Source organism: Aethalodelphis obliquidens, unplaced genomic scaffold, assembly GCF_003676395.1.
Source record: "Aethalodelphis obliquidens isolate GAN/ISIS:26980383/991018 unplaced genomic scaffold, ASM367639v1 scaffold38, whole genome shotgun sequence".
Lineage (NCBI taxonomy): Eukaryota > Metazoa > Chordata > Mammalia > Artiodactyla > Delphinidae > Aethalodelphis > Aethalodelphis obliquidens.
In genome coordinates this window covers 4,359,517-4,371,891 of record NW_020837982.1, presented here as the reverse complement: position 1 = coordinate 4,371,891, position 12,375 = coordinate 4,359,517, and the positions used below count along the sequence as shown (strand labels likewise).

The window sequence follows — 12,375 nt, the reverse complement described above, 5'->3', positions numbered from 1 at the left end:
TAAATTAATGCTTAACACCACTACTACTAACATCTTTAAATACCTGTCTTAAAACAGGTTTCAAAATACAACAAACACCAAAAAAGCTCTGATGGACAATGTAATATGCAGATGGCATTTGGAAGTATTTAAGAACAAGTCACCCACTAAGTAAAGCTTAAACACCAAATACAACTTGCTAGTAAAACGTCAAGACAAGATCTCTGTAGTTAGTTTAGTCACCTTCATCACTTTGTATAAAAGTTATTTAATTATATGAATATTCATGTACGGAACATTTTGAAATCACTTCATCAGTAACTCTAAATACTTAAAGAAAAAAGTATCAACTGTAGATTTCAAGACTACTCTTTGGTCACAAGAACTTGGCAGCACACTTCCAGAATGTTAATTTTTTTTAAATTTATTTCTACTCTACTAAACAAAACCAACAAGTACTACTGTAAACCAGATGATTTGTTTTAAACAAATATGACATGAAGCAAAAGAAGTGGAAAAACGACTTACTGACTACAGAATACAGATCCTATCACAATATCATTAGGCAAATTAATCTTTATTAATTTTTATTACATTAAGAAACAAGGCATTTTCAACAGAAAGGTTTGTAACCTAATCATTTTCGGAAAATTCCGATTTCAATGTATACAAAAGTATTAACCCTAAAAATTCACAGCTCAGGGAGAAGGAATGTCCATCAGACAGCCTGTCTGTATACAATAATCTTTAATAATTCTTCAAGAACTACAAAAGTCATAGGAAGAAAAAAAAGAGGGAAATGAGGGAGTACAAAATTATTTTATTTTAATCCTAACGAAAACCCAATATGCTCACACACAAAAAAAGTCAACCCAGTGTTTTGAAAAGAGAGAGACATCAAAACTGTTCTAACATGGCAGGGTCTCTCTTGAGAGGCCGTAGCCCCCCAACAGTAACAGACATACTTCCCAGGGACAGATCTCAGGGGAGGAGTATTAAACCAGTACCGTTATCGATTTAAAACCAAAGGAAAAGGGGTAACCTTTCTAAGGGAAGCGCCATTACTTCCCTCTCTTGCTCCCCCTCCCTTCAGTGTATACACGGGCCTGTGTATGAAGAAACTGCCTTGGACTTCTGCAGCACTGCAGTAGACTAAAGAATGGGGAAGGGTTGAGGGAAAGAAACGCTTCCATCACCCCTAGAGAAGAGGGGTACAGATTTCCCGAGCAAGGAGGGAGGGTGGGAATCCACCCAGTAGACTAGCCAGAGCGGTCTCCCTTCCCAAGAATTCACAGACACTACAAAGGAGGAGAGGGAGGAGCAGAGGAATCAGAAGGGAAAGGGACCTCGCGCCTTTAAATCGGGGTGCACATCAACCCAGTCTCCCTAGGAGGGCCACACCTTCCTCGAGACATCCTCTTCTACCACCCCTTCCGGTAACCCTCAGGAAAGAGAAATGTAATTGCTCTTGCCCCTCAAAACGGGAGGGCGCCCAGCTCACCAGCTTCTTCACCCCACCCACAGAATCACAGACCCTCCTTGTCTCCCTCCCCCACCCCACCCCCCCACATCCCTTCTTCCGCGCAGCGGCCAAAGTGGGCCGAATTTCCCCGCCCCCTCCATGTCTCCCTTTCCCAAGGCAGAGGTGCCCTTACCCTTTCGCCGACAGGTCTGGGGCGGAGTAGGCAGCCACAGCCCCCTGCAGCGCTTGGGGAGCCGCTACGCTGGAGGGCGAGGAGTGAGGAGGAGGAGGGGGCCAGGCGACAGACCGCCGCCCCCCCCCCCGGAGCCCCAGCAAGCCGCCCAGCCCAAGCTCTGCGCCAAGGGGCGGGGGGGGGGGGGGGGCCGGCCCCCCCCCCCCCCCCCCCCCCCGGGCCCCCGGCCACCCCCCCCCCCCAAGCTCGGGGGGGGGGGGGGGGGGGGGGGGGGGCGAAGGGACTACCGGGGTCGAGGAGGCGCCCTCAGCGCTTGGACTCAGCTAAGATGGCGCGGGGAAGTGCCGGGAGCCGCCGCCGCCGCCTCGGGGGAACCGGCCCGGGCCTCGGCCGCCTCCCGTCCTCACACAGCCGAGGCCCTCTCGGTCCCCCGCCGCGGCCCCTCGGCGGGCGGGCCCACGCACAGACCTCAGCCACCACCACCCCTGGGAAGTGGGCGCTCACAAAGGGAAGAGAGGCCCCGGGCCGGCCGGCCGGCGGGGCGGGGTCCCCAGGGGCTGGAGGCCTCAGAGGTTCGCGGGTGCCTCGCGCTCTCGGCCCGCGAAGGGCGCAGGCAAGCAGGACCCCTCCTCTCTCCTTAGGCAGGCGGCGGCACCGACTCACTCTCTTTGCCACCCTCCCTCTCTCTCTCTCCGAGCCCTGAAGCCACAGAGCCCGGCCGCTGCCCAGATTCCCCCCCCCTTCCCAGACACCACTCCCCTCCTCCCGACAGTCATCCCAGTCTCCAATCTCGCGAGATTTCCCGCCTGACAGGCTCGACCCTGCGCGAGGCAAGACTGCGTACGCGTGCACGCCCTCACGGGAGCGCGCGAGTGCTTACACTGGGCGGAGTCTCCAGAATGGCCCAGAGTTCCGTCCTGTCTCCAGTCCGGCCTCGCTCACCTGGCGGAGCCGTTCTGCCACGTGGGCGTCAGGTACATTCATTTCACCCTGAAATCTAAGAAAGAAGCGTCAGGTGCATTCATTTCACCCTGAAATCTAAGAAAGAAGAGCTTATCTGCTCTTCTCCTTTGCTTTTCCCACTCCCAAAATATCCGTCCCCCCCAGAAAACCCTGCGAATGAGAAGCTTGCCCTGACATGTTGAATAGCCCCCTTCTTACACACCTTATTTCAATCCCTCCGTGGAATTCAGAGGTAAGCTGGTCAGCGTAATCAGTATGTAACTGAGTTTTTCAGATTCTAAACGTTTATAATAATTTTTGGAACTGTAACAAGAGTTGGAAATACAGAGCTAAACCATCCTATAGTTAGCGATGGTAGGAAAGGGACAAATTCTTGAAAAGTTTTTGTGGATTGAGTAGGTTGAGTAACAAGTGCAGTAAACAAACTAAAGAGTTCTAAGGGAAGAGGTAGTGCTTCTCATTTTTTTAAATGAAAAGCATTTTTTTAGGGGAAAACCCCTCCAGTGGGCCACAAAGAGAAATTTTATTCAAGAACCAAAAGGTATGCCTAAGGTGCAGTCATAAAAAATCTTGGTTCTTCAATCAGTAAAACAACTGAGATGAATAGATCTGTTGTGTGAGATTTGTGAGTGAAAATGTACACCAGAACAGTTGTTGGAAGTTACAATAAACTAGGAAAGTACATTGGCTGTGATCAGAAAAAACAAGCTCTCTGCTTCAGCCGGATGTACATGTAATTTGTTCTAAATGTTCCCTCTCCTAGTAAGGGTCCTTGCTTTGCAAGTCAGTCAGTCATTACTCTTTTCACCTATATCGTCAACCATTCTCAAACGGCAACTTCCCCTCAGCATTAAAAACAAAACAAATAAAACAAAATAAAATTTAAAAAAACAAGCCCAAGTTTCTCCTTCTCTGAGGGGAAAAGAAAGATTATGATCTTCACCTCTCCTGTCCTTCACAGACAAAGTCTTGGAAAATTTGTCTATCATCCCACCTCCACAGAAAATTAAGAATTTGATCTCGCCAAGGTCAAGAGTGTCCTCCTTAGTTATGTCTAGTGGAGTATTCATTTTAATCCCTTCCTTCTTGACATCTACAATACCTGACACAGTTGATACTCCTTCCATCTTGAAACTTGTGTTCCTCTTTGGCTTTTCAGCACCACTCAAAACCAGTTTTTCTTGTACCTTCCTGTCCCTGAAGCCCCTCATCCTCCACCCACTCCTTAAATATGCCCCTCCAGTCCTGATCCCATCTTCTGAAAGTGTTACAGCAAGAATGTTCTAGTTACTTCATACATTTGGGAATGGAAAGAGATTCATGCTTTCCCATAGTATTTGTTCTTAATCTTTTTATAGAAAATTTCACACATACAAAAAAAGGAGTCAGATAGAATAGTAAACCATGTGTCTATCATCCAGCTTCAGCTGTTATCACACTTTATCAATCTTGTTTCACCTATTCTCCCACAACCTTTCCCCTCACCCCATGTACTTTTAAGTAAATCTCTAATAAACCATCATAACATTTCACCTGTAAGTATGCACTTTAATACGTATCTCTAACAAATACTTTTGTTGTAACATAACCTTGATTTCATTATCACACCTTTACAATACTTCCTTAATATTATTTAATACCCAATCAGTGTTCAGTTTTTCCCAATAGTTTCCAAAATATCTTTTCATAGCACATTTATCTGAATCAGGGTCTGAACAAATTCTCCACTTTGCATTTGATTGATAAATATGTCTCTTAAGTCTCTTTTCATGTTCCCCTTCCTTTTTTCTTCCTTCCTTCCTTTTTTCTTTCTTTTTCATATGTAGTTTATTTGTTGAAGAAATCAGATTATATATCCTAAGAATTTTCCACATTCTGGACTTGGCCAGTTGCCTCCTCATGATGTCATTTCATATTTGCTTCAATGATTATATTTCTTATAAACTGGTAGTTAAATCTAAAGATTTGATGTTGTATGTGTGGTGTTTTTATAGTATTTTGTATCTGCCACTACCTCGTTCTCACACTTACCTCCACCTCTACCACAAATTGTAGTCCCCCCCGCCCCATTTCCTCAGCACATGGGGCATCTTAAGAGATTCTGGCTGTCTCATTATTATTATTATTATTCCAGATCTGTGCCTATGATCTGGTGCAAATAGGCCTCCCTCCTCAAATTCTTCAAATTTCACACACACACACCTACACATGGGCTTATCCCAATGTCAAATTTGTTCAACAGGAAAGTACTGTTAGTAGATACTGCAAAACATATCAGTTATTTAATTTTTAGAATTTATCAAAAAAAAGAAAATTATACTCATCGATGGTAGGAAAATAAGTCAATGCTTAGAATGGTTGCAGATCTTGCACTTTCTGTGGATTTAACTCCTGAACACTTCTTGGATTGGTCTCGTTCTTCATCCCCATTGCTTCTGCTGTGGTGGTTCATACCTCAGTTTCTCACCTGAGGTACTGTAATTGCCTTCCAACTACTCTCCTTGCTACCCCTCAGGATGCCCCATTCTCTGTCCTGAGCTAAATGGTTTTATTCTTCCTAAAGTGCAATTTCTAAAAGCTGAATGTTTAATTTCTCTGCTTAAAACTCTTGCATGACTCCCCAAAGCCTTCCGAATTAAATCCAAACAAAACCCCTGCATACCTCTCTAACCTTAGGATATTCCTACCATCCTGATATTATTCACTCTTCTGCTAACGGCTAATATGCTTCAAGTGTCACCTCCCTGAGAGGCCATCTCATATCTCAACTAGGTATTCTTTTGAGCCTATAAATTGGGGTCAGAAAGCTGTGGGAGATGAATGGGTACCAACCATGATTTGACCTTGACAGAAAAGTTACCCAAGCAGTGGCAAAACCAAGAATAAGTTCTTTCCAAACATTGTCTCATTTAATCCTCACAACAAACTTGTGATGTACTATTATTATTACCTCTGTTTTATAGGTAAGGAAACCAGGGTTCAGAGAGTTTATGTCACTTCCCCAAAATCAAAAAACTAATAAGTAAGTGGTGAGCTAGAATTTGAACCCAGTTGTGAATGAATCCAAAGCATGCTCTCTTTCTACCATATTATACTCCTGGTACCACCAACCGAGGATAGCTTGATGCCACGTACACATTTGGAGTGTTTAAGAGATGCCTGACCGTGTAATGTCAGTGTATTTGTTGTTGCACATGTATCTGTGTGCAAAAAGATAGCTTGTCAATGTGTGGGTGGGTACACTGACTGATACGATATCTAGCTAATGAAACTATCTGTTCAGTATTGTCACTCATTAAAAGACCAAGTCATGTTCAACTCAATTTAACAAATACTTGTTAAATTTGTTGACAGCTTGAAGTCTGGTGGTCATACCTCATTCAGATGTGTCTACAAAAGGCTGCCTGATAGAAGCATGGTTTCACAGACTGCAAAGTAACACTCATCATATACAGAGTTGGTTCTTGAGCTCTGCATCCCCGTATTTATCGGGTTCATTTTGTGAACCTTTTACAAATGCCACATTTGAAAATGCCCTGTATGTGGAGGCAGCAGATTATTCTATTTTAACCCACAGAAATAGACAAATGCTGGGCCAAGGTCCCCTAAGGATGGTAGAATACAATTCAGTTCAAGAAAGTCCTGTCCTAGAAACCTTTCAGTCTCATGTATCTATCAGATAAGCATCTGCAGCAAGCCATGAATAAATTAAAGCAGCCGCACCGGAGTCTAAAAGAAAGCCAGCCCTGAAGATATCAGGCAGTGGATGTGAAGGTAGTACAGTCGTAGTTAAAAACATTGACTGTGGAGTCCCACCTCCATCTCTTACTCCTGTCAGTGAGTATGTTACTTTGTGCCAGTTTCATAACCAGGCTGGGTGTTGCTTTCCTTATCTGTAAAATGGGGTTAACGTTACCTTCCTTACAGGGTTGTGTGAGGATTTAAATAAGATACCATGTAAAGTGCCTAACCCATGGGAAATGTTTTACAGTGTTAGCTGTTATTGTGTATGTGTCAGGAGGTAAATATCCATTGCACTGCTCTGACACTACCCTCTGGCAGGCACCCATGATCAGTGCATCACGACTGTCTGGGACATCTGTGAATGTGGCAAGGGTTGGGCAGCATGTCTGTGGACTGAGAGGTTTTTGGAATGTATCTTCTGGACCAATTGGTGATTTTGTCATGCCCGTGTCTTTGGCTGACATCTGCCACAATTGAAAACACAAATTCCTACCAGAGTTCTGATATGTAGGATATGAAACAAACAGCTGGCAATCAAAACTTAAAATAAGTTGTTATTTTATTGGCCTAGGATTGTCTTTGGGCCTCCTCTTTAGCCTTCTCTTTGCTAGGCAGTAATATGATACTGGTAAGAAGTCTTTGGTTGAAAGTGACAATTGAAATCACCTTACAGGGGAAAAAAAAAGGAAGTTTATTAAACCCTGTAACTGAAAAGTCCAGTGCTTTAGGAATTAAGAGAATTTTGTCAGGTGTTTGCCTCTTTTTGTTTCCCGTTTCAGTCTCTCCACGCACCATACCCAGCTCCCAATTGCTTGGCTATTTTTCTCCATAGATTGGATTTTGTTATAAGGTTGTCTGTGTTTGTATTGGAGTGGGGAATGCAACTGAGGATCCGGGTGCTTCCCACTGCTGTCATCTAGTTTAATATACCCCAACACTGAATGCTGCTATTAATACTGTCTATACACAGGAAACGAATCAAGGGCATTTCTAATATTGGTTTTAATCAGATGCTTCCTTTGCTGATATGACACTGTATTATGATCACTAGTGACAGGAGCCCCGTCCCAAAATTTAGGTTTATACAACCACTTAATCTCTCCTGCTATGTGACCTTTCCTGCATAACCTGCTCTCTCTCACCTGTTGCCCAAAACCCCCGAGCAGGGGACAGAGGTCTAGTCTAGTGATCAAATGGTACCATATAAATGGTTATCATGAAACTCATCCTTTATTTCTCCTCTTCACAAATGTTCTCAACACAAAAATATAACAATATTGTAAATGTAGAAATTGAAGTCATTTGGTACTTTGTGAGGACGAGCAGATCAGAATTTGGGTCTTATGGACCAGAGACAGTGTTTCCATGAGAGGTGCAAACAGGCTTCACATAGATCATATTAGATGAACTTCCATCTTAGTAGTTTATTCAGGTAGCAGAGGCATGGATGCTGGACTGAGGCAGGGGGCAGAGTGGAATGGGAGGAATGGCCGCAGAAGTCCAGATTTACAGTTCATCCCAGTTTAGTGACCCTAAAGGCAAAGGAAAGCTGCTCACTCTCACCTAACAGTATATAATATCCAAAGGAACATCTTTGAGTGGCCCAAATTGGACCCTGTGTTATATGCCCTTCTCTGGGCTAGTCATTTCACCAAGGGGTGAGCCATTTTGATTGCCCTAGCTAGGATTGTGTGTCCACTCTGTGGCAAGAGGCTCAGAGTAACAGTTCCACAAAACTACACAGAGTGATGGAGAGGAAATTCCTTAAAGGAATGTAGGGTACTTTCTGCCAGAAGATGAGGGAGAAATTCTGGACAGACAAAAACAACAGATGTTCACTACAAGAAGAATAGAACTGCTGGCAAGGCCAAATGATATGGTGTTGTGGGGATGCTAGTTAGAGTACAATATATTGGCACTTGCTGTGGCCAGGTAAAAGAAAGCAACTATCACCTGGACACAACAGAACTTTCATATCTATGACCTCTTTTGATCTTCACCATAACTCTGAGAAATGGTCAGGGCATACTTATTTTACAGAATGCACTTTTGAGAGTCAAGCAACAGAGAGAAGCACAGTGGAAAACATGTGGTTCACACGACAAGACCAGGTAGCTGGTATTTATGTATCTGGTATGTACGTCAGTTTGGGAGGCAGGTGCCTTCCCAGACATTCTTAGAACGTTAGACAATTCTGAAAGTATCTGGCATGTGCAGGAACCCAGAAAATGCCCAGCATCCAGGTACATAGTGCCAAGGTGACTGCAACTTCCTGGGAACTCTAGCACACATATGCATCTTTTCCTAGATTTCTCTATCACATTAACATTTATAGTTGCTATTCTTCCACATACTCCAGGATAACAGCCTTCATTCACTCACTTTACTTCCATCTCCCACATCTAACCCAATTTCTGACACACAGACAACCCACAATAAGTGTTTATGGAATAATGAATTGAAAGATAGCAAGCATTATTGAATGTCAGTTATGTGCATTATGCTAGGCTCTATGGATATAGAGATGAATAAGATACAATTCCTATTCTTGAGATCACAGCCTGATGGAAAAGGCCAACGAATAAACAGTCCTAAGTCATTTAGGACTCTTTGGCTGTAAGTGACATAGACCCAAAGTAGTTTAAGAAAAAAATGGGAATATTTTGGCTCACACAAGCTAAAAAGTCCACAGTTGGGGCTGGCTTCAGGCAGAGTTAGTTTAGGGCTTAAATGCTCTGGTTTCATCTCTAGGACTTCCACCACGTTAACTTTGGTCTGGAGGCTTCACAGCAAGAAGCATCAGCAATTCCAGTCCTTACATCCTTTCAAGGCAACAGGCTGTAGTGGTTCAGAGTGAGAGCTGGTTTGACGCCTGGCCTCACCACATACCGGCTATGAGAACTTCAACAAGTTAATCAAAACACTTTGTGCCTCAGTTTCACCATTTGTAAAAGTGGAATAATAACTGTACTTACCCTGTATAGTTATTGTGAGGGCTAAAGAAAATAAATTGTGTTCAGAACTCTCCCTGGCATGGGATAAGCACTTAATAAGTGTTAACTATTTCATTATTTTTGTTATTATTGTCATCAAATTTCAGGAAAAAAATAAGAGAACTTTTTTCCCCAAAATGCCAGAGAAAGTTTTATTGCCTCTCATTGGCTCTATCTGGATCATGTGCCCATCCCTGAGCCAGACACCGGGGAATGTCATACACTGCACACACTGGGGGCTTAGGCCTGATAAACGTGCTCCATCTCTGGAATGCAATGTCACAAGAACCACATAGACTATGAATAGAGGACAGGCTTGTTCCCAGCAATGGAGGTGGACGCTAGGCAGCAAAAACAAGACATGAGCAGCAAAATAGGCTCGATGGTACAGTCTGGCCAGTGCTGCGATCATGGTAAGTATGCGAGCCCATCTGAGGAGCTTCTGGGAAGAACTGATTTCTTTTAATCGACTACCTAGGTCCCCTAATCCAAAAGGGACTGTGGTAAAACACACATAACAAAATTTACCACTTTAACCATTTGAAAATATACAGTTCAGTGGCACTAAGTACATTCACATTGTTGTACAACCATTGCCACTATCCACCTCCAGAATTTTTTTCGTATTCCAAAACTGAAACTCTGATAGGCTATACTCCAATATAAAATAAAGAGTGAAAAAATTTTTTAAGAAACTGAAATTCTGTACTCTATACCTATTAACCAACAACCTCCACCATCCTGCCCACCCCCCACCCCCGGTAATCTCTAGTCTACTTTCTATCGCTATGAATCTGATGACCCCAGGTACCTCGTATAAGTGGAATCACATAGTGTTTGTCTTTTTGTGACTGTCTTATTTTACTTAGCATAATGTCTTCAAGTTTCATTCATGTTGTACCATGTGTCAGAATTTCATTCCTTTTTAAGGCTGAATAATATTCCATGTATGTATGTATCACATTTTGTTTAGGCATTCATCTGTCAATGGACATTTGGGTTGTTTCCACCTTTTGGCTATTGGGAATAATGCTGCTATGAACATGGTGTACAAATATCTGAGTCCCTGCTTTCAATTGTTTGGGTGTACAGGGGTTGAGCTTTTTAAGAGCAAAAGAAAAAGCAACTTTATTAGCTAATTTTTTTCCTCTCTTTTTGATTATGTCAAATTCTCAAACTCCCATGCCGCCTCTGACTTGGACCACTCCCACTCTATTGCCCAATTATATGCCCTTACTGCTGAGGATATACATGAATACAGAGGTTTCCCCCATCACCACCACGGGACCCAAGAGTCTGCTTTGGTATTGGATGATGCACTGAGAGAGCTATCCTTCCACTCACATCAGACTCTTTGAATGATAGGAGGAGCTTAGGATTTGAGAAACTTTGCTTTCCAGGGAGGGAACATGCCAGCTGTGAAAAGCCCACAGGTGTAAACTGTCAGATGGTGACTGCCTGTGAAAACTGTCAAGATTCCTGACAGCTCAGCTGAGAACCTAATTACCAGTTACAAAGAAAGATAGGAAAAGCGTGTTGTCAGAGAGCACCTGGTCAGAGAGAATGAGGTACGGTGTCCTGGCCTCGTCATCAGCCTCCTTGTTTCAAATAGAGCAAAGCACATTAGTATAATTGACATTACACATGTTTATTATCGGGAACAAAGGGACCATGTCAAACCACAGCCCTGTATCAGCTGAGTCTTTGGTAATCACATAAATTGAACAGTGGCATTTGACCTGATTGTACAAACACTTCTGGTATTCTCAGTGCCAAGGATAATACCAAACCATACTTAACTTTTCTCCTGGAATTTACACAAACTTCAACCAATCCTCCTCCTTTCCTGAACTGAAGAGGAGCAGTGATCCTTTGTTCTGGTGAAGCTTAGAGAGGGATAAAAACTTACCTAATCAGCAACCCAGCATCTTATCTTCCAAGGAAAATAAATTAATATCAACCACACTGCAGCAGCAACATGAGGAAACCAGCAATCTTTACCAATAATCTTTAAATTGGGGGAAATCAACATTAGCGTATTCACATGCTAGTTATTACAAAGTCTTGGTCCTCTAGTCTTGCAAAAACACTCACACACACCTCCCACTCGCCTTTCTTTCTTCAATTGCAGCACCTGAGCATGGATGCTGACTTTCTCAATGGGAAAAATTTTCTTCAGATTCTTGAAAATCAGGGACCTCGTATTTATTGCAACAGGAGACTGGAGGAAAGAGTTAACATTTACTGGGCACATCTATTATGTCCCAGATACTATGTTTTACCTCTGTCTAATTTAATCTATAAATCAACTGGAAAAGTAGATACTATTATACACATCTTCAGATGCCATATCTGCAGCTCAGAGAGGTTAGGTAAATTGCCCAAGATGACGCAGCTAGTAAATGACAGAGCAGATTTTTTTAATGTATTTATTTATTTCCTAGGACAGAGCCTAGAACCCACTTTCTGGCTCCAAAGCCTGTTCTCTTTGTAATTCATTATGCTGCCTCAGTAGAAGAAACTAAAGGGATTCCCAAGAGATAAAACTGATAAATGCATTTCTAGTGCATTTGATTTTCTTATACATGTATGGATTACAATTGCCTGATTAAATAGAAGACATTCAACAAAATACTCCATCAGATTCAAAGATGCTACAGAGAATAGAGAACTGGGAGGGAAAAGAAGCGGATGTGAAGAAAGAAGGACCAGAAAGAAGGACCAGGAAAATGCTTGGGAAATGTAATGGGTAGCAGGAGGTTAAGGTTGTTCTCAGGTCCAAGATCCTAAGACCCAAGGAACCAAGCAAAAGCTGATACTCCTTTTTTGCTTCATTCACCATTTATTTCCTCTTCTCCTATAAAAGGATTAGCAGGATGGGCTCAGTGGGAAAGGAGGCCCCTGTGGGATCCTGTTACCAGCCATCTGTGTTCTGTTCTTTACTTTTGAACAAGACAGCTCCAAAACTCTGAACTGGAGAGGGAGTTGGAGCTGCATACAGATCAGCAGAGCTGTTGCTAACAGCTCTGACGCCTGCAGAA

General features: G+C 43.1%; 2 protein-coding genes across 5 annotated transcripts in view; both read right to left on the bottom strand.

Annotated features, from left to right (window-relative positions):
- TAOK1 (TAO kinase 1) overlaps positions 1-1,829 on the bottom strand; it is a 148,937-nt gene extending 147,108 nt beyond the window's left edge. For all 4 annotated transcript variants that reach the window (XM_027130502.1, XM_027130503.1, XM_027130505.1 and 1 more), the window contains exon 1: positions 1,635-1,829. The gene's annotated coding sequence lies outside the window, so the exon portion shown is untranslated. The remainder of the gene's footprint in view (positions 1-1,634) is intronic.
- Positions 1,830-1,902: 73 nt separating this feature from the next.
- On the bottom strand, positions 1,903-3,808 carry LOC113632799 (uncharacterized). The gene is made up of 2 exons (XM_027130383.1): positions 3,541-3,808; positions 1,903-2,455 (listed from the first exon to the last, which is right to left on the bottom strand). The coding sequence occupies exons 1-2, from the start codon at positions 3,806-3,808 to the stop codon at positions 1,941-1,943; spliced, it is 783 nt and encodes a 260-aa protein (XP_026986184.1). The 3' UTR covers positions 1,903-1,940.
- Between the last annotated feature and the right edge of the window lie 8,567 nt (positions 3,809-12,375).

Bases quoted from the DNA above. Each gene is read 5' to 3' on its own strand.
- LOC113632799 (XM_027130383.1), bottom strand. From the start codon at position 3,808: ATGAGGGGCTTCAGGGACAGGAAGGTACAAGAAAAACTGGTTTTGAGT. The intron at 2,456-3,540 runs GTGAAGATCATA...TGCCTCGCGCAG, and splicing joins GTCTGTGAAGGACAGGAGAG to GGTCGAGCCTGTCAGGCGGG.